General features: G+C 37.0%; 1 protein-coding gene across 3 annotated transcripts; it reads left to right on the top strand.

Annotated features, from left to right (window-relative positions):
• Positions 1–229: 229 nt before the first annotated feature.
• LOC136235830 (increased DNA methylation 3) lies at positions 230–11,515 on the top strand. Of its 3 annotated transcripts, XM_066025879.1 has the most exons (6): positions 230–439; positions 3,263–4,153; positions 4,237–4,485; positions 4,886–4,941; positions 6,216–8,124; positions 9,845–9,902. In XM_066025879.1, exons 2-3 carry the CDS (start codon positions 3,265–3,267, stop codon positions 4,470–4,472), a joined length of 1,125 nt encoding a protein of 374 aa, XP_065881951.1. In that variant the 5' UTR covers positions 230–439; positions 3,263–3,264; the 3' UTR covers positions 4,473–4,485; positions 4,886–4,941; positions 6,216–8,124; positions 9,845–9,902. The 3 variants fall into 3 exon arrangements, with proteins under 3 accessions (XP_065881951.1, XP_065881952.1, XP_065881950.1); XM_066025880.1 differs by lacking the exons at positions 4,886–4,941; positions 6,216–8,124 and adding an exon at positions 11,439–11,515 and having other exon boundaries at positions 9,845–9,901; XM_066025878.1 differs by having other exon boundaries at positions 4,886–8,124.
• Positions 11,516–23,603: the final 12,088 nt, after the last annotated feature.

Below are 23,603 nucleotides of genomic sequence, written 5' to 3'. Positions count from 1 at the left end.
AATGACTAAAAGTAACAAGTTTAGAGGACCGCATATAGTTTAGGCCTTCGTAAAAAAGATAAAATTTCAGTTTTGAAAAAATAAAAAAATAAAAATGGTAAAATTGTGCAATAAAGAGCACTAACTAATAATATGGGGACGGCAACCCAAATAAGTACAAAATTATGGAGTCATTGATGTAATTTATTCCCAAAAAGAAATTAGAAAAAAAGGTGGGGTCTACCACCTAACAACTGCCTGACTGAAACTGCCACCGCTTGAGCTTTAGCTCGTTGGCGCGCTCATACAGAGCCAAAAGCTTCACTAAAAAGCTCACCAAACCCTGAAATCCATCATCTTCAATCTCCAAAAACCCGAAAAATGAGAGGTTTATGCTTAAAATTCATCACCAGGAACCAACATTTCATCTCCATTTTCTCCAAACTCTCCTGCTAAAACGGTAATTGCTTAATATGCTTCTGATTTTACAAATTTTGATGATCTTTGACTTTGTTCTTAATGTTAATACTAATTATACTTGTAATCTATGCAATTTGTTTTACCAATTTCTGATTAGTGAGTATAGGAATGCTGTTTTGAAATGGAGTTCTGAGTTTTTGATGTGTTGAAATGTGATGATGATTGATTTGACTCTCAATTTCTTTGATTTTAGGCTTAACGAAGTTTTTTTTTTCTCTGGTTAGGGATTTTCATCTGTATAAGGTTTCATTAGGTTTAAGTTCAGAAGAAAAAGAAACTGATTGATAGATTGGGATTATCAAATTAAATGATTTTGAAGTTCTGATTTCTAGGTGAAGATGGTTTTTACTTGTTTAGGGATTTTTCCCCCAATAGAGGGAAGAAAATTCAGCCCTAATCCTCCTGTCTACACACGAAATCGGTGTTTCAATCACCGGTTTCAAATGCAGCTCGGTGATTAATCAATCATCTAGAACTGAGAAATTAGACAAATTATATATAAAAAAAAAATTGCAGCTCGGTGATTAATCAATCATTGGGTTCTGCTAGATGTTGTTTCAAGTGAGAAAGTTGTAGCAACTATTTTCATATTTGACACCGGTACCGGGTTCTTTGCATTTGAAACCGGTGCTTTAAATTCAGCCCTAATGCTTCTGTCTAGACACGAAATCGGTGTTTCGAACACCGGTTTCAAATGCAGCTCGGTGATTAATCAATCATCGGGTTCTGCCAGTTGTTGTTTCGACTGAGAAAGTTGTAGCAACTATTTTTACATTTGACACCAGTGTTTCAAAACACCCCCGAGTTCTTTGCATTTGATACCGGTGCTTTAAATTGAGCCCTAATGCTTCTGTCTAGACACGAAATCGGTGTTTCAAACACCGGTTTCAAATGCAGCTCGGTGATTAATCAATCATCGGGTTCTGCTATATGTTGTTTCGACTGAGAAAGTTGGAGCAACTATTTTTACATTTGACACCAGTGTTTCAAACACCCCCGAGTTCTTTGCATTTGAAACCGGTGCTTTAAATTCCGGTTTAAAACGCTCTCTGACACAGTTAAGATTAGCATTGTAATGGGATATATCCTCAGGATAAACATTATTCTTTGGAAAAAAATTCAGCCCTAATGCTCTTGTCTAGACACAAAATCGGTGTTTCAAACACGAGTTTCAAATGCAGCTCGGTGATTAATCAATCATCGGGTTCTGCCAGATGTTGTTTCGACTGAGAAAGTTGTAGCAACTATTTTTACATTTGACACCAGTGTTTCAAAACACCCCCGAGTTCTTTGCATTTGATACCGGTGCTTTAAATTCAGCCCTAATGCTTCTGTCTAGACACGAAATCGGTGTTTCAAACACCGGTTTCAAATGCAGCTCGGTGATTAATCAATCATCGGGTTCTGCTACATGTTGTTTCGACTGAGAAAGTTGGAGCAACTATTTTTACATTTGACACCAGTGTTTCAAACACCCCCGAGTTCTTTGCATTTGAAACCGGTGCTTTAAATTCCGGTTTAAAGCGCTCTCTGACACAGTTAAGATTAGCATTGTAATGGGATATATCCTCAGGATAAACATTATTCTTTGGAAAAAAATTCAGCCCTAATGCTCTTGTCTAGACACAAAATCGGTGTTTCAAACACGAGTTTCAAATGCAGCTCGGTGATTAATCAATCATCGGGTTCTGCTAGATGTTGTTTCAACTGAGAAAGTTGTAGCAACTATTTTCATATTTGACACTACCGGGTTCTTTGCATTTGAAACCGGTGCTTTAAATTCCGGTTTCGTATGCTCTCTGACATGGTTAAGATTGGCATTGTGTTGGGAATTTCTTTTAACTAAGTCTTGTCCTTGGATATATCCTCCGGATAAACATTATTCTGAGGAATCAGCCCTAGTGCTCTTGTCTAGACACGAAATTGGTGTTTCAAACACGGGTTTCAAATGCAGCTCGGTGATTAATCAATCATCCGGTTCTGCTAGATGTTGTTTCGACTGAGAAAGTTGTAGCAACTATTTTTACATTTGACACCGGTGATTCAAACACCCCTGAGTTCTTTGCATTTGAAACCGGTGTTTTAAATTCCGGTTTCGTATGCTCTTTGACATGGTTAAGATTAGCATTGTAATGGGAATTTCTTTTAACTAAGCCTTATCCTTGGATATATCCTCAGGATAAACATTATTCTGAGGAAAAACATTCAGCCCTAATGCTCTTGTCTAGACATGAAATCGGTGTTTAAAACACGGGTTTCAAATGCAGCTCGGTGATTAATCAATCATCCGGTTCTGCTAGATGTTGTTTCGACTGAGAAAGTTGCAGCAACTATTTTTACATTTGACACCGGTGTTTCAAACTCCCCCGAGTTCTTTGCATTTGAAACTGGTGTTTTAAATTCGGGTTTAAAACGCTCTCTGACACAGTTAAAATTAGCATTGTAATGGGATATATCCTCAGGATAAACATTATTCTGAGGAAAAAAATTCAGCCCTAATGCTCTTGTCTAGACATGAAATTGGTGTTTCAAACACCGGTTTCAAATGCAGCTCGGTGATTAATCAATCATCGGGTTCTGCTAGATGTTGTTTCGACTGAGAAAGTTGTAGCAACTATTTTTACATTTGACACTGGTGTTTCAAACACCCTCGAGTTCTTTGCATTTGAAACCGGTGCTTTAAATTCGGGTTTCGTACGCTCTCTGACACAGTTAAGATTAGCATTTTAAATTATCGCTCGTTATATCATTAATTTGGTTGTTTAGATCCGGCTTTTACTCATTTTTTCGTGCACTTCCTCAGGTATGGACATCGAGAAAGACATGACGTCTCTTAGAAAGCCGGTCAAAGCATCATATAGTGATAAGCTTTTCTTGCTTAACTTTGTAATGAGCACTTACTTAGGTCCTGATGTTTATTCTGATAACCCGAGATGCTCGTCGTTTCAGAGATTCGCAAGAAGGTTACCACCGTACACTTCAAACAACTTGGGGAGTTCGTTTCTCCGTGTTTCTCAATTAGAAAGCTTGTATTATTATGTTCTGAGAAATGCTAATTCTGACCTGATTTTGAAACCAAATATGTTTTATATGTATCTAAAGGGAGGCCTACCTTTGCCTAGCTCGGGATCGGTGGACGACCACAGACAGTTCACAAGCTTTTTCTCGTTGAGCCTTCACGAACATAAAAAGTATCCGAGCTGTGAAATTATCAAGGGAATTGTGCTTATTGATGATCCTGTTACGTCGGACATGAAGAAGGAGGATTTAGAAAGGTTCAAGTACTTATCCGGGATCAATGATTTGAGAATCGATGCGAACGAATGCCTCGGTTATCACCACGGACATCAAAAGGGCGGAGATGATCACACCGAGTCAAAATGCTTCATAAACGGTGACCAGGAAAATGTTGAAACTACTTCTCATGGACATGAAAATGAATCAGCAATGTTTAGAGTGAAATACCAAAGGAGGCGCCACGGATGTGATCCTTTCGGAAGCACGTCTGCAGCTCGTTTTGAAGCGAACGGATATGCTGTTAGACTTCCTGAACAGCAAGAGAAGTTGAATAGCTCGACAACAGACACCGTTAAAATGGGGGTGCCTCCGTCAGAAGTCAACATCGTAGACATTGGCGAAAGCGAAGAAGCCTACCTTTTCCGAGTTGCATTGCCTGGTGTCCGGACAGATTTTTGTTAGTCTCGAATTCTTTATGCTTAGAAGATCGAGTTCTGTTTTTGCTCCTAACTAACGGATTGTTAAAATTTGATGTAACAGGTGAATTCAGCTGTGATATAAAATCTAATGGGGAAGTTCAGATTGAAGGATCAGTGACGGGAGGACGGATAATAAGGAAGCGGTCGCGGGTTTTCTATATGCGCATCCAACAACTGTGGTCGGCCGGACCATTTTCGGTTTCATTCAATCTGCCTGGACCTGTAGATCCAAGATTGTTCTCACCCAACTTCAGAAATGATGGAATTTTTGAAGGAGTTGTCATAAAACAGAAGTAAATTCTAGTTGCAGGTTCGGTTTCAGTTTCGGTTTCGTTTCTGTTTCTGTTTCCTAACTATGTTGTTTTATAAATAACGATTTTCCGTTCCTGTTTCCGTGTAACATAGTATTAACTCATAATTTTAGTTTAGTAGAAGTATAATATGGTGAAAAATGTAGGAACTTTTTGTTATGTTGGAATAAAATGCAGCATGAGACAATTTGTGTCAGCGGGTCTTGTTCGTGTCATGTCAAATTCCGGATTAGTGTCAACAAGGAAGATACAGATACAATGCAAAAACTTATTTGTATTAAAAAATTAAAAACAAACACGACTTGCTACTAGTACGAAAAACATGAATACAATGTGAAAACTTATTTGTATTGAGGTGTGTTGAGGTGCCCTTTTCATTGTGATTTCTGCATTTTGCAGATGTTGGGAGTAACTTTCGGTTGTTTTCCACCAATCTACGTTCTCCACCATATTGAGTAACTACTTCACTTTAACTTTGACAGTTTCTAACTTTCCTGCTTTTTAATTAGATCACAAAATACACGTTGAAAATATTAAACGGTCTCATGATCCCCCTCTCCTGAGGTATACCATAGGAAGTTGGTTTCTCCTGAGGTACATTTTAGGAAGTTGGTTTCCTTCGAGGTTCACTCTAGGAAGTTGGTTTCCCCCGATGTTCATTTAAGGAAATTGGTTTCCCTCGAGATTTGCTTTAGTAATTTGGTTTACCTCGAGGTTCCCTTTATGAATTTCTAAGTGAATACATCACGAAAACATAAAAAAGGTTTCCTAAAATTAAAAGTTTCCTAAATATTCCTTTTAAAAAAAGTTTCCTAAAAAGAAAAGTTTCTCACATGAGAAAAGTGTATACCAGAGTATGCATCAACAACTTTATTCTTGGTGCAAACACCCGTTAAGAATCATTATACATAAAATAAAAAATATTACAAATTTAATAAAGTATAAATTTAATAAATCATTAATCTAAAAATTGAATAAATTGAACATTCATCAATAATAATAAAGTAGCTTAATGGTATCACTCAATAATTGAAGAACAAAAGGTAGGACTTGAATCCCATGTCTTACATCTAAAAAACAATAACATTTTTTCATATATAAAATATTTATAACGGTATAGGGCACCATGGGCATACCCGTCACGGGTAATGGTTTTGATCCCATACCCGTCTCATACATTTTTATACATGGTACGGATAATCTCATTAGGGTCGGGTATCTGCATGTATAGTACATGTTGTCATCCCTATGCGAGATGCTCTTGCATTCTAATTTAATTTGAATTTCAAAAGCTTAATATATAATTTGGCCCTTGAATTTGTCCGAACAAGTTGATTGGCCTCCTAAACTTTCAAATGAACCAAGAACATAGCTCCTTCCTTGAGGGACTTGTTCGTTGAATTTACTATGCAGCTGAGCACACAAGACAAAGTGCCGTACGGGCCTTCGAACCATCAACCTTCGTCGTAGGCTCATTGGAATCAGTATTCTGATAGCTCCCTCAACTTGCTTAAAATGTTCCGATACCGCTCTGCACTTGCTTAAAATGTAATCAATTAATAACTCGGTTGCAAAGAAAAAGCAAGTTACATATATAATATGTATTATACGCGTCTTAGAATGTTATTACATAATTCAAAAAATAAATTAAAACATATTAAAAATGAAATTCACCGTAAAATTTGTTCTCTCTAATATTAGAACCTCATTTGTGGTGGTCTGCCATCAGATCTGGAGATGGAGGAATGAGGAAATTTTTGGAGGAGATAGGGTTGTGTTACCTAATGTCTTGGAATTCTTCTCCAAGAAGGTGAGTACCGTGGTTGATAGTTATATTGAAGACCCCTTGACTGGGTCTTTTAAGAGGAAGGAGGTCCAGCTCTTAAGCTGGTGTAAAGCAGGGGAAGGCATGGTTAAGCTTAATACCGATGGCTCTTGTTTATTGGACGGGAGAATTGCTGCGGGAGGGGTTCTGAGAGATGAGAGATGATGGTGGGAGTTATCTTATTTGTGGTGGTCTGCCATCAGATCTGGAGATGGAGGAATGAGGAAATTTTTGGAGGAGATAGGGTTGTGTTACCTAATATCTTGGAATTCTTCTCTAAGAAGGTGAGTACCGTGGTTGATAGTTACATTGAAGGCCCCTTGACTGGGTCTTTTAAGAGGAAGAAGGTCCAGCTCTTAGGCTGGTGTAAACCAGGGGAAGACATGGTTAAGCTTAATACCGATGGCTCTTGTTTATTGGACGGGAGAATTGCTGCGGGAGGGGTTCTAAGAGATGATGGTGGCAGGTGGGTCTTCGGTTTCTCTCAGAATTTGGGAATTGGTTCTTCTTTCTCTGCTGAGATTTGGAGAATTTTTTCTGGCATTAAGCTGGCTAAAAGTCTGGGGGTGAAGAAGCTTCTGGTGGAGTCTGATAACCTGGAAGCGGTCAAGATGATATCAGACAGCAATGCATTATGCCTGAATAATCAAAATTTAATCAAAGGCATTAGAAGGATTGGAGCTTCCTTTGATGCTCTTAGCTTTGCTCATATCTATAGGGAGCAAAATCGTGTAGCGGATCGTCTTGTGGTTGAAGGGCATTCAAGGATGTTGGGGCTTTCAACCTTTCCATCTCCTCCGTCTTTTATTTCTTCTTTAGTCTTGGATGATGTTGTGGGGTCAGTTTTCTCAGACTGATCTCGGGTTAGTCGGCTTTGTTTGGCTTTTGTTTTTGTTTCTTTCCTTTCCTACCAAAAAAAAAAAAACCTCATTTCCTAACTTTGGTCATTGCAATTTTTCAAGACGCGTGTAGTACAATTTCCGTAATTTTTTTTTAATCTAATGGTTAATTAATTACATTTTATTAATAGGCCATCTGAACAATTTATGCAAGTTGAATAGGCTTTTGGAGGGATAAATGCACCGTTGGTCACTGAACTTAAATGGTTATCTCAAAATAGTCACTCAATTTCAATTTGTCTCAATAAAATCACACAACTTCAAGTTTTATCTCAATTAGGTCACTCTGCCGATTTCAGTGGTTAAAATGCATCGGAATGATGCAATGACTGACATGTGAGCATGAGTTAACTCATATAGAGTCTAACTGAAATGACACGCCGGTAGACACATGTCGGTTATTTTTATGAGAAGAAACTAAATTTTTTTTTCCCATAAAAATAACCGGCACGTGGTTGCCAGGTGGCGCATAAATAGATGTCATGTGTCATTTTAATTAGATATCCGAGTTGATTCATAATTGTGTCACTCATGTCATCATTCTGGTCCCTTTTAATAATTGAAATCGAAGTGATCTAATTGAGATAAGACTCAAAGTTGAGTGATTTTATTGAAACAAATTGAAATTAAGTGACTATTTTAAGACAACTATAAAAGTGCAGTGACCAAACCCGGGTTTTTGTAACATTTTGAAAATTATGACAAGTGGAAATGATTAAGCGAATTTCAAAATAATCTCTTAACCCCCACTATATAAATTCTCTCGTTTGACACCTCGTCGTCTCCATGCGAGGACTCTGAGACTGAGAGAAAACCGTTTAATTCTCTCTCTCATTCTTCCCTAATCATCTCTGTTCTCGCTCAAGCTTCCGGTATCGGCAACTGTGGCTTCCTTCTCTCCCTTGCAATAATCTGTAAGTTATTTTTCTTAATTCCACATCCCGTATCTTCAAAAACCCTCGATCAAAAGAGGGAAAGGAGATAGGGTTTCAGTTACTGGTTTCTGGTTCATATACATTTGTGTTGATAAACATGTTTTTTCAGATATCTGCGGATTTTTGCCGTATTGTTCTAATTGTCTGAGGAGATTTTTGATCTTTGGTAAATGTCGTAAGTGGGAGGAATTATGTTTGTAGACTGTTGTTAGGGTAGGATGAGGAGTGAAGTGTAGATTAATCACTGACTATTTTCTTGTGATGGTTAAATATTTAATATGTATAGTTTGAAAATTCTCGTGTTCTACTGTTGTTGGATTGAAGTGTTTTCGGTGAAAATAGGTCTATGGTTTTTTGGAAGTATCAATTTAGGGTCCACTTACAAAATAGCACCAATATAGGCTTAACGTTTTAACGTTTAAATGCTACCAATTTAGGCCTCGATAACGGAACGAGACACGTCATTGATATTACTCCCTTAAGTTCCCTCAATTGTACGTGGAGGGAGAAATCAAAACTTAACGGAGTAATAGGAATGACGTGTCCAATCCGTTATCGAGGCTTAAATTGATACTTTTTTTAAACGTTAAGCCTATATTGATGCTATTTTGTACGTGGGGCCTAAATTGATATTTTCTCAAAAACCATAGGCCTATTTTGGTACCTTAGGGATAAGGGATAAGGTATCAAAATAGACCTAAGGTTTTTTGGAAAGTATCAATTTAGGCTGCACGTACAAAATAGCACAAATATAGACTTAACGTTTAAAAAAAAACTACCAATTTAGGCTTTGATAACGAAACGAAACGTGACATGTCATTCATATTACTCCATTAATATCTTCCAATTGTAAATGGAGAGGGAAACGGTCACCTCATTCATATTACTCCATTAAGATCTTCCAATTGTACATGGAGAGGGAAACCAGAACTTAACAGATTAATATGACTGACGTGTCACATTTTGTTATCGAGCCTAAATTGGTACTTTTTTTTTAAAGTTAAGCCTGCATTAGTGCTATTTTGTACGTGGAGATACTTCCCCAAAAACGTTAGGCCTATTTTGGTACCTTATCCCTATATTTAAGTATAGTAATGCTTTTTTTTGTTAAGGTTTATATTAGTTCATGAACTCTTCATAATTTGCACTTAACCAGTGTAGATCTCAGATTTTTCATGTATAAATGATCTGTTCCTGAAGGTACAATACAAGCTCTAATAATTGTTGATCCATGTATGTTTCTCCATGAGTTTGGTGATAGTTTGATATGTATAATAAATGTTAGACTCGAATTGGTGGTTCTCGGTGAATAATTTGAACGTTTTCCTAACTCATTTGTTATGCTTTTCTATACGTCTTGGTTTTTACTAAATTGGGTATAATTATAGGCTTGATAACATATTGAATGCCGAGTCTTCTTTTAGAATACAGTTAGCATTACGGGTAGGCAAGTTGAAGTTAATATGTTTGAGAAATTAAGGACGTAAGACAAATACCAAAATGAAACACCTAAAATGGAAATGTATGAAAAAGACCGAGTTAAAGCAACCAAGTTCTTTGGTTTACTTTAGAGCTCTGGTATTTAACTGCGGGGGTTAATTTACGAGGCATTATTTTCGTCAATGAATTTGAACAACAAGTATATTGATCATACTATTTGTCATATCCTGTAATCATACTCAGAATTTTTCACATACAGGTCTTTCACTGACAAGAAAGAGTATTACGCTTGCTGCTAGAGCTGAGGCTGAGAAAGGTACTGTTGTGCCTCATAGTCATATTTCGTACTTTTTTTCTTTTACGAGTTGAACTTGTCATACATTGCTGTTATACCTAGCTAGATATCAGGTTTTTAGTCGGTAATGAAAACGAAAATCATTTCGAAAGGATTCCGCCTTCTAGAATATGGTCTATGGAAGGTTCCAAGGGTTTATGATTCCCATTGTGTTTGCGATAATGATTGTATCTTGGAACTAGCCATTTCAGATATGAAGAAAATAGTTCTTTTGTTAATTCACATTGATAGTTTCCGCATTAATGATAGTGTTATTTCTTTTATTTTTAAAAAATGTAAAAAATTGGCAGGGGAAGGCTTGCCCCCAATACACCCTTGTGGTGGGACCCCTCCCCGGACCCTCGCTTAGTGGGGTTAGTGGAGACGCGTAGTGCACCGGACCGCCCTTTATGGTTGATGCATTCATCTAAGCATAGAGAAAGATTGTCTTTTCACTCTGGGTGGTGTCTCGTGTCTGCATGAATTTTGTAATTTAAGAGGTTAAATTAGTTACTCATAAGTCGTTTAGATTATGATTAATAGCTTTCTATAATTGTAGAATCTTGTCGTTTATCGATAAATGTTTGCGTCTATTAAATGCTTTTAACTACAGGGGCAGTTTCTCCGCGTTTTGTCCTTTCTTTCCTAGAAACATTTTCATCCTCTACAATTTGGTATTAAGTGCAGTCCTTTTGTCATCTTTTTTTTTTTTTTTTTTGGTTTCGCTTGTTTGTGTTAATTTTTTAACCGTTTCTTTTGGTCTTTTGCTATTTTTTACTATCGATAGCGACAAAAAGAAACGGATATCTAAATGCGAACAAGTTATTGAAAGAAAGATCTAATATTTTTTCCTCTCTTCCATCTAACCTAAAAATTCTTCATATTTGAGTAAAATAAAGCCCACGTTTTGTCCGTGTTGTCTATAGGCAATTAGTAGTCTTTGTTTTTTTTAATAATCTCAAATGATGTTTTAGATCAGCCTCTATTTGAATGTCCGTGTTGGGTCTCTAATGGTAACTTTGTAAACATGATTGTTTTATTCTTATTATTTGATGTGGAAAAAGATATGCATCAATGCTCTTCTTGCTCGATACATGAGATCTCCAGAGTAGTTGTACTTCGACAGTATCATGCGTCTGTTTTATGCTGTTGTGTTTGTGGAACCTGATTAATCGTTTGCTTGATGACGTGTCAATAATGGGAGTCTGAGGGTGCAACACCTAAGCAAGGGTCTTGCTAGTGCGACTGAGGACATAGGTCACATTGACCGAACCATGCAAATTCTTTGCTAGTTTCGGTGCTTGTTTTTACTTGCTTGATTTCTGTTTGATTCAGTTTCATAAATACATTCCAACAAATGTGCACCTTCTGCAGACTTGTGCGCTGCGCACATCTTTAAGTCGTTCACGTTTAACGCTGGAATAGATGTAGCAAGAGATGCATAATACTTTTGAGATGTCCCAATTATGTTGCTCGAATATGTAGTAACGATCTTAACCACATGCTTTATCCTTGGCAGGATGGATCGGCATAACATTGGCAGAGACTCACTACTGAAGCCTTTTATCAAATTTGGCGGAATAGCAAAGGAAAGTATCTTAGCACCACCCTTTGGTTTACCGGACATAGGCGTTTGTGGAGATGCCTATTTTTTTCGGGTTACCTTGCCTGGCTTCCGAATTGGCGAGTGTAAGTTTATCACCTAAAATGTTGGATTTTACGGCATTCATTCTGGTGAAATTTATCATTGAATTTTAGATGTTTGTGCTTATGATTTCAGGTAATATAAAATGTGAGATTCAGCATGACGGAACAGTTTACATACGAGGCAAGGTATTACCTGACGAAGGGGGAACTGTTACAGCCCCAATGGGTCTTTATCAATTAAGAGTCCAGCAACTCGCTTCATCTGGACCGTTCACGCTCTCATTCAAGCTACCCGGACCAGTTAACCCTAGATATATCCTTCCTAATTTCAGTGATGGTATCCTGGAAGTGGTGGTGATGAAAGACAAGGTACCGATTGTTAATTTAGATGGCGAAAACTAAACCCGTTTCCTAACGCGGTTTAGAGCATAAATTGCATCCAATTTGGAAAACAATGACAATTTGAACAATATTTAGTTTGATAAATGGTAAAGTCAGCACATCTATACAGTGGTTCTTTTCTGCTTGAATTGTGGAAGTGAAACCAAACTTTGGAGCCTAAAATAGACCTGTTCATGGCCCTTGTACTCACCCGGCCCGCCTAGGTCCGTGTCCAATGTGTCTGATTTGAACAAGATAAAATGCCATTAGGCCTTGTCCAGTATGTTCGGCTCGACCCAACTTATTAACATTGTATGATATCATAATCTTGTCAACCTAACCGGGTTAGTATTTGATTGTATGTCGTGTTTTCAGGTTACATGTATTTTAATATGAGATGTTCCAGTTGTGTGCAATTTTGCTAGAAATCTAGATGTTCCTACTCAGAAGGTAAATATAGTCTAAATCTAAGTTTAGCTATCAACTCAGTTTTTAAGTTAAGTGTATTTTGACAAATTGGTTCAAATTTTATAAATTTTTTATAGGCAAAAAGCATAATTAAGTTTAGGAACTTTACGTGTTTTAAGGATTAAGCCCTTAATTATTTATTTTTCTATATTTAGCCCTTGATCATTGATTCTATTATGGATTAGGTTCTTATTTAACTTTTTCGTCGGATTTGGACTACATACATCGTTAGGGTGATTCGGCTTGTTGACATGGACAAATAAAAATAAGAATTCCTTGATTAGGAAAGATAAAAATTAAAAACTAAAACGAAATTATAGAAATTAATTTCCAGTATATTTTTCCAAACTCGATTTTCTCCTCTTCCATTTTGTGATTTTCAACATTAGAATCGCCAAATCGATCTTCTCATTTTAAATAAGGGCCAAATTCATAACAAAATAAATGATCAAGGGTTTAATTATGTTTTTTGCATTTTTTTATATTAAAAATAATAGAAATGGCTCTTGAACTTAGCATTCGGTAGCTTAAATCGAAGTTTAGCTATCAACTTAGCTTCCAAGTTGGCATATTTTGACAAATTGGTTTAAATTTTATAAATTTTTGGTATTAAAAATGATTATATCCGGATCAATTTGTTAAAATTTGCCAATTTTGAGTTGATACTTAAATTTTAATTTGGATTAAATTGATCTTGTGTGTCAACTTGAAGGATCAATTTGAATTAGAATAATTGGTGTGTTTTGACAAATTGGTTTAAATTTTATAAATGTTTGCTATTAAAAATTATTATATCCGGATCAAATTGTTAAAATTTGTCAATTTAAAGATTGAGTTAATAACTAAATTTTAATTTGGGTTAAATCGATCTTATATGTCAATTTTAAGGATCAATTTAACTCTTAATTTGTTAAAATATTAATCAAATCAGACGGCTATTAGGAAGTTAATTATCTTCCAAATGGCAAGAGTCTCCTATTAGGTAACTAATCATCTTTCATTTGTCAATTTAAAGATTGAGTTGATACCTAAATTTTAATTTGGATTAAATTGATCTTGTATGTCAATTTTAAGGATCAATTTAACTCTTAATTCGTTAAAATATTAATCAAACCAGACGGCTATTAGGAAGCTAATTATCTTCCAAATGGCAATAATTACTGAGTTTAAGGGATGTACTTTAATTATCTTTCGGATACCTATGAAAACTTCTAACGGATATCATGCAAATATAAATGATGGTACACGAGTCCTTATTAGGAAACACAAGAATGTATAGAGCAAGGAGAGTATTGTTAGAGATAGAGTATTGTTAGAGATAATCTTCTGTATTATCTCTACGCATTATCTTCAGGATAATTACTCTCAAAACTGTTATAGAGTTATACTTGTACCAATACTCTTAGCAAGTGTATCAGGATTATACTTGTTCTTATCAGTAGTTCATTAGGTTTATACTACTTGTTATATATATATATATTGATTATCAATAGAAACCCTAATTAAGGGAATTATCACAATTACAATCTCTCTCTCTCTACTCGGCCTCTCTCTCTCTACCTCCCTCAAGTTCGACTTCTCTCTCTCTCTCTCTCTTCTTCACTGTTCTGTTTCTGTTAACATGGTATCAAGAGCAACGTCCGATCCGACCATGTCCGACTCCATTCCCTCACAATCGCATATCGGAAATCAATCCGAATTTGCTCAGCCTGCTGTTTCCACCGTGTCTTTGTCCAACAGAGTTGACGGTGTCTCTGCTGCCAGCAGCCATCTGCCGCTGCCTCTAGTAACCTGTTTTCTGGCGTTGGTTAGTCCATTTTGGGCACTGAACTTACAGTGGCCACTGCTTCTGCTTCGTCTCTGCAGCCTTCTTCTGGATGGAGGTTTGAGTCTCCATTCACCACTCCAGAGCAATCATCCGTAACATCAACATATTTATTTGATAATAAGGATTCTGGTGCTATTCCTCGTACTAAACAGAATCATACGCCTCCTCAACTATTTCCTCCACCAGGTAATAACTCTCAACAAATTATTAGACCTGGTTTTGGTCCCCCACCCTCGTACCACAGTTCTCAACTACCATCCTCCCTACATACTCATGCTTCAGATTCTTTTATTTCTAATCTTGGTCCAACGTTTCAACCTCATCCCAATCATGAACACCCTTCTTCATCCATGAACCCTGTTTATTCTACTTTCGCAACAAATTTTGTTCATGTGACTCGTCCTGCTCCTACTCACACAACTACTCATATAAAATTAACACCTCATAACTACAAAGCTTGGAGAATGGTGATTGTGTCCACTTTAAAATCTCATCACTACTTTGAGCATATTATTAGCAACAATCATCCACCTCCAATTTTTTTTATCTCGGAGTAGCTTTATGTCTGGCCCTGATAATTTGTTGCTTAATCCTGCTTATACTGTTTGGGATGATCTTGAGAACACTGTTATGTCTCTACTATTGCATTCACTTACTGAGGAGATTTATCCTTTAATTACTTGCTTTCATTACTCTCATGATATTTGCCTGGCTCTTGAACAAGCCTATGGTATTATCACCGATTCTAGGCAATTTCAATTAAGTCTGCAATTCCAAGAACTTGAACAAAATGACATATCTATCAGTGAATACATGCAAAATTAAAAACCATTCTGGATGACCTTGCTACTTCTGGTAACCCATATCCCATGCATCTCCTACCTCCTTTGCTATACAAAAATCTTGGTGAGGCATTCAAATCATCCATTCAGAATCTCATCACTAAAAAAGGCATGCATATTGGTTTTTATGAATTATCGAGCAATTTGAAGATAATTGAGGGGTTGATTCAGTCAACAACAAAAAAGTCTGAATTCCTACTACCCACTCCCAGCACCAACTCTCTTGAGACAAATGTATCAACTGTTTTACCCAATGTTGCTACAAGAAGAAATAAAAAGAGGAGGGGTGGAAAATGCTTCAATTGTGGTGATCTTGATCATTGGGCAGACAAATGCAAACGTCCAAAGGGGTATACAACACAGCATCGTTCTGGACCACAAGCTTATGCATCATGATAGACTCCCACAGATCCCTTCAGTGGACCGCCTCAGCCTTGGTATCCAGACACTGGAGCCACAAACCACATGACTGCTAATCCGCATCAACTTCAACTCATGCAACCATATCCAGGTTATGATACTGTTCAGTTCGGCAATGGGCAAGGTTTGAAAATTTCTCATCTGGGTCACTCTAAAATTCATAATTTCAATATCAATGATATTTTACTTGTGCCTAAGCTCACCAAATCACTTTTATATGTTCAAAAATTTTCTAGAGATAATGCTTATTTCTTTGAATTTTGGCCTAACCATTTTTTTTGTAAAGGATCAAGCAACTAGGGAAATCCTGTTACGCGGTCCGAGTAAGGATTAGCTTTATGTGCTTCCACCAAGCTTAAAGGAGGCGCTAGTAGGAGAGGTGTCTTTTGAACGGTGGCATGCACGCTTGGGGCATTGTCAGAATCAAACAGTTAGCAAAATTTTGAAGAATAATAAGCTGGTGTCAACAGCACCAGTCAGTAGTTGTTTATTTTTTCCTCTAGGAAAATTAGCCAAAATTCTTTACCTTCAATTGTGCGTTCCATCACCTCTATTTTTGAAAACTTACATTTAGATGTTTGGGGCCCTGCTCCTGTTCTTTCTTTTAATGGACATCGTTATTTTTTTTATTATCATTGATGAATTCACTTGTTTAAAAAATAAAAGTGAAGTTGTTGTTACGTTTCAAAAATTATATGTCATGATTAGAAATCAGTACAATGCTAGAGTTAAGAATTTCTATTCCGATCTTGGGGGTGAATTTCAAGCACTTCAATCATTCCTACAAACAAATGGTATTATTCATAAAATTGTGTGCCCTCATACCTATGCTCAAAACGGTATTGCTGAACGAAAAATTCGACATGTTGTTGACACTTGTCTCACTCTATTAGCAAATGCTTCCTTACCTCTCTATTTTTGAAATTATGCCATGATTCATAGCATGCGTATGATTAATATTCTCCCTACCAAAGTTCTTTGTGATAAATCACCATTTTTTCTCTTTCACAAAAAACAACCCACTTACTCACCTTTACGTATTTTTGGAAGTGGTATTTTTCCATTACTTCGACCTTACAATTGACACAAGTTTGAATTTCGCTCTAAATTATGTGTCTACTTAGATCCATCATCTAATCATTCTGGTGAACTGCGTCTTGATCTATTAACTAAAAGAATTTACATATGTAAATTCGTTCGGCATCAGGAGGATGTCTTCCCGGCAACGCAACCTGTAGCATCGTCTCCTCCTACTAACGTTGAATTCAATGCTGAACTCATGAGCTCCTATCACTGCTTGGGTCGTATCCAGGTAATATCCCTTTGCATTCTTCTATACACACTTCTTCTCCTTCTCATTCGCTAATTCCAAATATTTCCCCTGTCCCTCGCCTACAATCCCCAACTATTCCAAATTCGACTTCATCTCCACGTGCTACGTGTATCACCGAGTCTACCTTACGGCCTCTCCACGAACTAGTGGCTGACAATCCTCCGTGCAACGATCCTTGCACCGCTGGTACCGCAGAAATTGCTACTAGTCGGGACATCGTGGGTGCCGCATACTCCATTGTTGCAATTTTTTCGCAAATTCTCGCTGGATCTACTGCTACTCCGGACGTCGCAAACAGCCCGTGTGTTCCTGAAATCATCGTGTCGCCATCGGCTGTGTCCAGCTCCATCGTGAATCCCATCGTCATAACTGATCAACGTCAGACGCCATTGTTTGACAATCGACCAGGCATTCAGCACCTTCCTGACGTACCGCAGCTCACCTCCGCGACTCTGTCAGTGTCCCAAGTAGGTGCGATGCCTCGCATTCCACGACTTGCAATACGATGATTTTGTAGACATGTTCTCCCTCACCGGCATGATATGCAATTGCGCTATACCACTTTGAATTCTCATGGTCGTTTTGAAGTGCTTCTCTCCTCGCACATTGATGGCACTGTTGATCCTACTTGTTTCAGTAAAGCGCAGAAATCCCCAGAATGGCACCAGGCAATGTCTGAGGAAATTAAGGCATTAATTGACAATGGAACTTGGCAACTTGTCCCTCGACCTCCTGGACGATATATTATAACCTCTCGATGGCTATTCCGAACCAAAAGAAAAAGCGATGGTTCTGTTGATCGATATAAAGCTAGGCTTGTGGCGCGTGGCTTCACTCAAAAATCCGGGATTGATTACAAAGAACCATTCAGCCCTGTGGTTAAAGCAACCACCATTCGAATCGTTTTTACCATAGCTACAACAAATGGATGGTTCATCAACCAACTCGATGTGTCTAATGCGTTTCTTCATGGAAGCCTATCAGAAACAATTTTCATGGAACAACCTTAAGGTTTTCGGGATCCTGAACAACCTAATTTTGTGTGTCTTCTTTGTAAGAGCTTGTATGGGCTGAAACAATCACCTCGTGAGTGGTTCACACGATTACGGAATTTTCTTGTCTCTCTTGGCTTCAAAATGTCTCTAGCAGATAACTCTCTCTTTGTTCACAAACAGGGTCAACCACAAACATACGTATTATGTTATGTGGATGATATTCTTATCACAGGAAATACTCCGGATCACATTGTTAAAACAATTGCTTCTATTGAAAAGGAGTTTCCAATTCGCAATATGGGCAAGGCTAAGTACTTCATAGGCATTGAAATTCAATATTCAAAAGAGGGTATTCACCTCTGTCAAGCAAAATATGCATCTAACATTCTGGATAGGGTCAAGATGGTTGATTCAAAAGCGATTTCCACACCCATGGCTACCACACCAACGCTATCAAAATCACTAGGCACCAGTCTCCCGTCTGGGGATGAATATCGCAGTATTGTGGGTGCACTTCAGTATTTTCTTCTCACTCGGCCTAATATTGCATTTGCGGTTAACAAATTATGTCGGTTTCTTCACTGTCCGACGAACGAACATTGGAAGAGTGTTAAGCGGGTTCTTCGGTATCTTCAAGGCACTCTGAACTATGGCATTACGATGTCAAGCAAACCCATCGACAATGTACATTGCTATTCTGATAGTGACTGAGGTGGATGTCCTGATGATAGACGATCCACAGGTGCCTTCTGCATCTACCTTGGTAAGAGTATCATTTCATGGCAAACTCGCAAGCAATCAACGATAGCGCGCTCCTCTACTGAAAGTGAATAGAAAGCGGTTGCAAATGCCACGGCTGAACTTCTGTGGATTCAATCGCTTCTACTCAATTTAGGATTTCAAATATCTAAACCTGTGCAATTATGGTGCGACAATGTAGGTGCCATTTATCTCACATCCAATCTTGTGTTTCATGCTCGTACCAAGCATATCGAGATTGACTATCATTTTGTTCGTGAACAAGTCACCAATGGTTTTCTCAGCGTTCGTTTCATTCCAACTGATGATCAGGTGGCTGATATTCTGACCAAGCCGCTCCCTAGTCTGCGATTTATGCGACTCCACTCCAGATTATTGGTTCAAGATCGGCATCGGCTTGCGGGGGGTGTTAGAGATAATCTTGTGTATTATCTCTACGCATTATCTTCAGGATAATTACTCATTATCTTTAGGATAATTACTCTCCAAACTCTTATAGAGTTATACTTGTACCAATACTCTCAGCAAGTATATTAGGATTATACTTGTTCTTATCAGTTGTTTATTAGGTTTATACTACCTGTTATATATATACTGATTATCAATAGAAACCCTAATTAAGGGAATTATCACAATTACAATCTCTCTCTCTACTCGGCCTCTCTCTACCTCCCTCAAGTCCGACTTCTCTCTCTCTTCTTCACTGTTCTATTTCTGTTAACAAGTATCATGTGAATATAAATTTTGCGCTAAATTGATTTTGGGTGCTAACTTTGACGACCAATTTGACCGTCAAAATATTAACCAAATCAGATGACTTAGGAAGCTAATTATTTTTCATTGGAAATGGTAACAAGTGTGAATTAGATGTGAATGAATTTTATAACGAATTAAAAGGTGGAAAATAAAATTTAATCAAAGAAAATCTTTTTCTATAAGATCAAACATGTAAATTAAATTAGGAAATAAATCACTTTTCACCGAGGTGGATAATTGTTCCCTTTGATTAACTAGTCTTATACCTCTGTGATGCAAGATATGTATAATATTTTCAAATTCATTAAATATAATTAAATTAGTATAAAAATATATATTAATATGTAGTATAACTATATAAGTAATTAAAATATTATACTATAATAATTCACTATATAAATAATTAAAAATATATTTGAATACTACATTTTGAGTACTACTACATGTTTTATATTCATCGTTGCAAATAAGAATCTTCAATCTACTTTTACTTTTCACTCTAGATACTCCAACATACATCTAGCCATGACTGAAAATTCAACAGAGGAGATATAAATTAACATGCAAAAGTGGTTGTATTTGACTTTTGATTATTGTTATTACAAATTAAATGATATTGTCTTCTTTAGAATTAAAATAGCAATTTGATATTCGAATGAGTTATATCAAGTCGATGAATTAAAACTTTGTTTTCTATATTGCACCACTTTAATGAAATAATAAACAAAAAACCAAGGGCCACATTTAATAATAAAATTATATATAAACAATATCAATCTATACTCTATATATATATATATAATAGTGGGAGCAGAGATAATTTACAAGAAGTGTTTTAGAAGCCTTTTAGCTTAGTTGGCATCGTATGAGTAAAAAGAATAAATGAGTTTACTTTATCTCTGTCATCATAAATACTATATTAATATCATAAATACCAGGAGTAAAGAGAATAAATGAGTTTACATTATCTCTGTCATCATAAATCCTATATTAATATCATAAATACTATAAGTAAAGAAAATATATGAATTTACATTATCTCTGTCAACAAGATTTATAAACATTATTATTGATCATTAATTGAGTTGTAACAGTCATTCTCCCTAACCTTTAATCCCCATATACCAGTTTCTTCACTCTTTATATTCCACTTTCCATTCTTTTTTTCATTCATAAAAAATGTTGTCTATTGTCTTCTTATTAATTTTGGTAAGTTTTTTCACTTCCTTTGGATTTCATGAGTAAATTGACTCCCGTTCCAAGGAGAATGGGAAACCCTTTTAATTCATTCTTTAAGATACTTGATGTACCTGGGTGAATTAAAATGGTAGAAAATTATTTTTCACCTTGTTTTTCTACGCTAAATTCTTAACAACGGGAATTTCCATCCTCTCCATACTCAGTTCAACTCCCCAACGAACTACTGAACCAACTTGGTCACGATTTTGGTAGCAAGAGCTGGCCTCCCCAAGAACCAACCGCCAATTATAAACGGCCATGTTAGACTCCAACGAGCACCTATTGGGATGTCATCATCTGACACTCTTGGGGTTCATGTTCCAGTAAGTTGGAAAGGGAAAATGAGAATCCTTCCGCACTATGAAAAAAACTATTTCTCCACTCGAGAACTTTATTTATATCATTACATAAGAAGTCCTTTATAGCCCTCTGCATTTTCTAGCAAACATGGCAAGACTTTGGATCCTATGAATGATGCCAAAACTGTCTGAAAGTAGTCACAACCAGCCTATACCCGCTTCGTTGGCAAAATTAGTAGAAGGCGACTAATTAGAAAGGAAAAAGGAGAATCCTTCCGCGTTATGAAAATCTTATCTCTCCACTCGGACACTTTCTTTATATATCATTATACAAGAAGCATTTAACAGTCCTATGATGCTAGAACTGTCTGAAAATAGTCATAGCTAGCCTATACTCATTTCATCTACAAAACTAGTATAAGGTGGCTAATTGCGTCCAAAAAATGGGAGTAAGTTATAAGGGGGGCAATTGCAGTTATCAGATAACTTCACTAATCTGTATCACACAAGCATTGGGAGGCATAAGGTTGCTGGCACACACCTTAGAGTGAGGGGCCTCCAAGTGATACGCTCCCCCAACTCAATAAGTTATGTCAATCAAGGCCACATCCTCAGGAGTGAGCCTATTCGCCACCTCCTCCACAAGAGATAGGTTGTTATTAATAGAGGGGTGCTCTTGGTGGTCAAAACGGATCATAGGAGCGAACCCCAATACATTGATGGACCACACATCTCTTAGGATTTTCTCATACAACTAGCCAAGGGTCATCCCGATCTCTCTAAATATAGTACCACCAAAGAACTGTCTAGTGTAATGATCCATTGTAGGAAAATATGTTTGATTGTACCTAGTAACCACTGAATTCCTCAAACTCACTGTTAGAACCACTGCCATTTTTAGATCCCCTATCAAGGCTACCCATGCTTCTGGACCGTGCAATATCCAAATTTAAAGTTGACCTAGACATCTCAAAGTGATCGCAATCCAAAAACCTTTGCATGTGCACAACATAGACACATGAAAAGGAAGTATGAACAGAATCAACAAAAAAATAAGAAAAATAAGAGAACTAACCTTACTGTAAAAGAAAACTACACGAAGATGAAAGAGCAAGTCCTTTGAAAGATGATCCACTCAGGCCTTATAAGAATGTGAAAGAGTTCAGCACGAAGCAGTTAGCTTATTTGATCCTTCATCACCACATAACCTCCATCAAGTTAAAATGCAACGACTATTAACTCTCTCACTACGCAAGTGGATATTAAGCACGCCTGTTGGACAACAAAAAATAAATTTTACCTCATATGTAATGATTCAAAATGCACCATTATGTGGGGGGGGGACATCTGTTAGAGATCCACTATATTAAGCCCGCTTATTGGACAACAAAAATTAAATTTTACCTCACATGTAATGATTCGAAATGCACCATTGTATGTGTGTGTGTGGGGGGGGGGGGGGGATGGGGGGCATCTGTTACAGATCCACTATCTTAAAGACCCAAGTCCAAATGGGCCAGAGACTCTCAAGAAGGTTCGTCCCTTTATGGATCCGGAAGCCTCTCCATCTTCACACCGACTTACAGTCACTGCCTCACTTAGGGACAACAGTATAATGTTAAGCCCAAAATATACCTAAAATATCATTACTATTTACATCAGTTTTGCTATAAAATCGCACTATTTATATCTATTTCAAATACTTTTACGTTCAAATATGTTTCTTTCATGCAAGGTACCTAAATATTTGGTAAAATCCAAATAGGAACGAAAAGAGGTTAAAAATGAAGGAAAAACCCTACAAAAGGAGTCAAAGACGACGAAAATCAAACGCGCCGAAATGAGGACGAGGACGAAGTCAGAGACGGAGAAAAATATTTCGTGTCACGACCGAGAATCCTCCATTCTCGGTCGCGACACGCGTCGCCCAGCTCTCCCCCTTATCATTTCAAAGGCTGAATATATGTTCCTCCATTCTCGGCCGAGAATTTACATTCTCGGTAAGTTCAGATTTTCAGGAAACGTAATTTGCACATGTTCGTTTTCGACGAAACGCGTCCGTTGGATTGGATAAGAACACCGCTTCGCATCAGACATGACTCCTCAACATCTATAAATAGAGAGTTGTTTCAGAGTTAAATGATATATTGAAGAGAAGATTTAGTACAGAATTAATGCAGAAATTCTGAGTCAAGCAATTCAGAGTTAAAAGTTCGATCTTGTAAAAAGCAATATGATGTACACACATTGTTTATCAAATAATTACAAACACAGTAGCATTTAGATTTAGATTAAGATTTGTTCATATTAGTTTACATTCTGGTAGTAGAAGGAACCATCTCTATTCCGAAGATTCAGCGAGAAGATTAAGTAGAGGATTCGACCCATAAGCCTGACAAACTCTAATCGAGGTTCAAGGAAAGGATCGACAACCCGTTCGCTTGAAAGTCGATGACAGCTTCCATGCTTCTTTTTCTCTATAAACTTGTATCAAATTCATACTTCATCTAATAAAGTTTATTCAATTCAATAGATTTTTATGTAGCACTTCTGTAGCTGATCCGAAGTGAGTTCTGGTGTTTTCATTAAAACGTAGTTGAATTCAAAATCTTTACAAGGAAACTTTGTTAAACACTTAGGCAAATTGATATCTTGGATTGAAGTATTAATTTGGTTAAGGAAGCAATCTAAACCAGTTAAGAGGATTGTCTGCGTTC

This window comes from Euphorbia lathyris, chromosome 7, assembly GCF_963576675.1.
Source record: "Euphorbia lathyris chromosome 7, ddEupLath1.1, whole genome shotgun sequence".
Taxonomy (NCBI): Eukaryota; Viridiplantae; Streptophyta; class Magnoliopsida; order Malpighiales; family Euphorbiaceae; genus Euphorbia; species Euphorbia lathyris.
The sequence above is the reverse complement of the archived record's forward strand: the minus strand, read 5'-3'. Positions and strand labels throughout refer to the sequence as shown.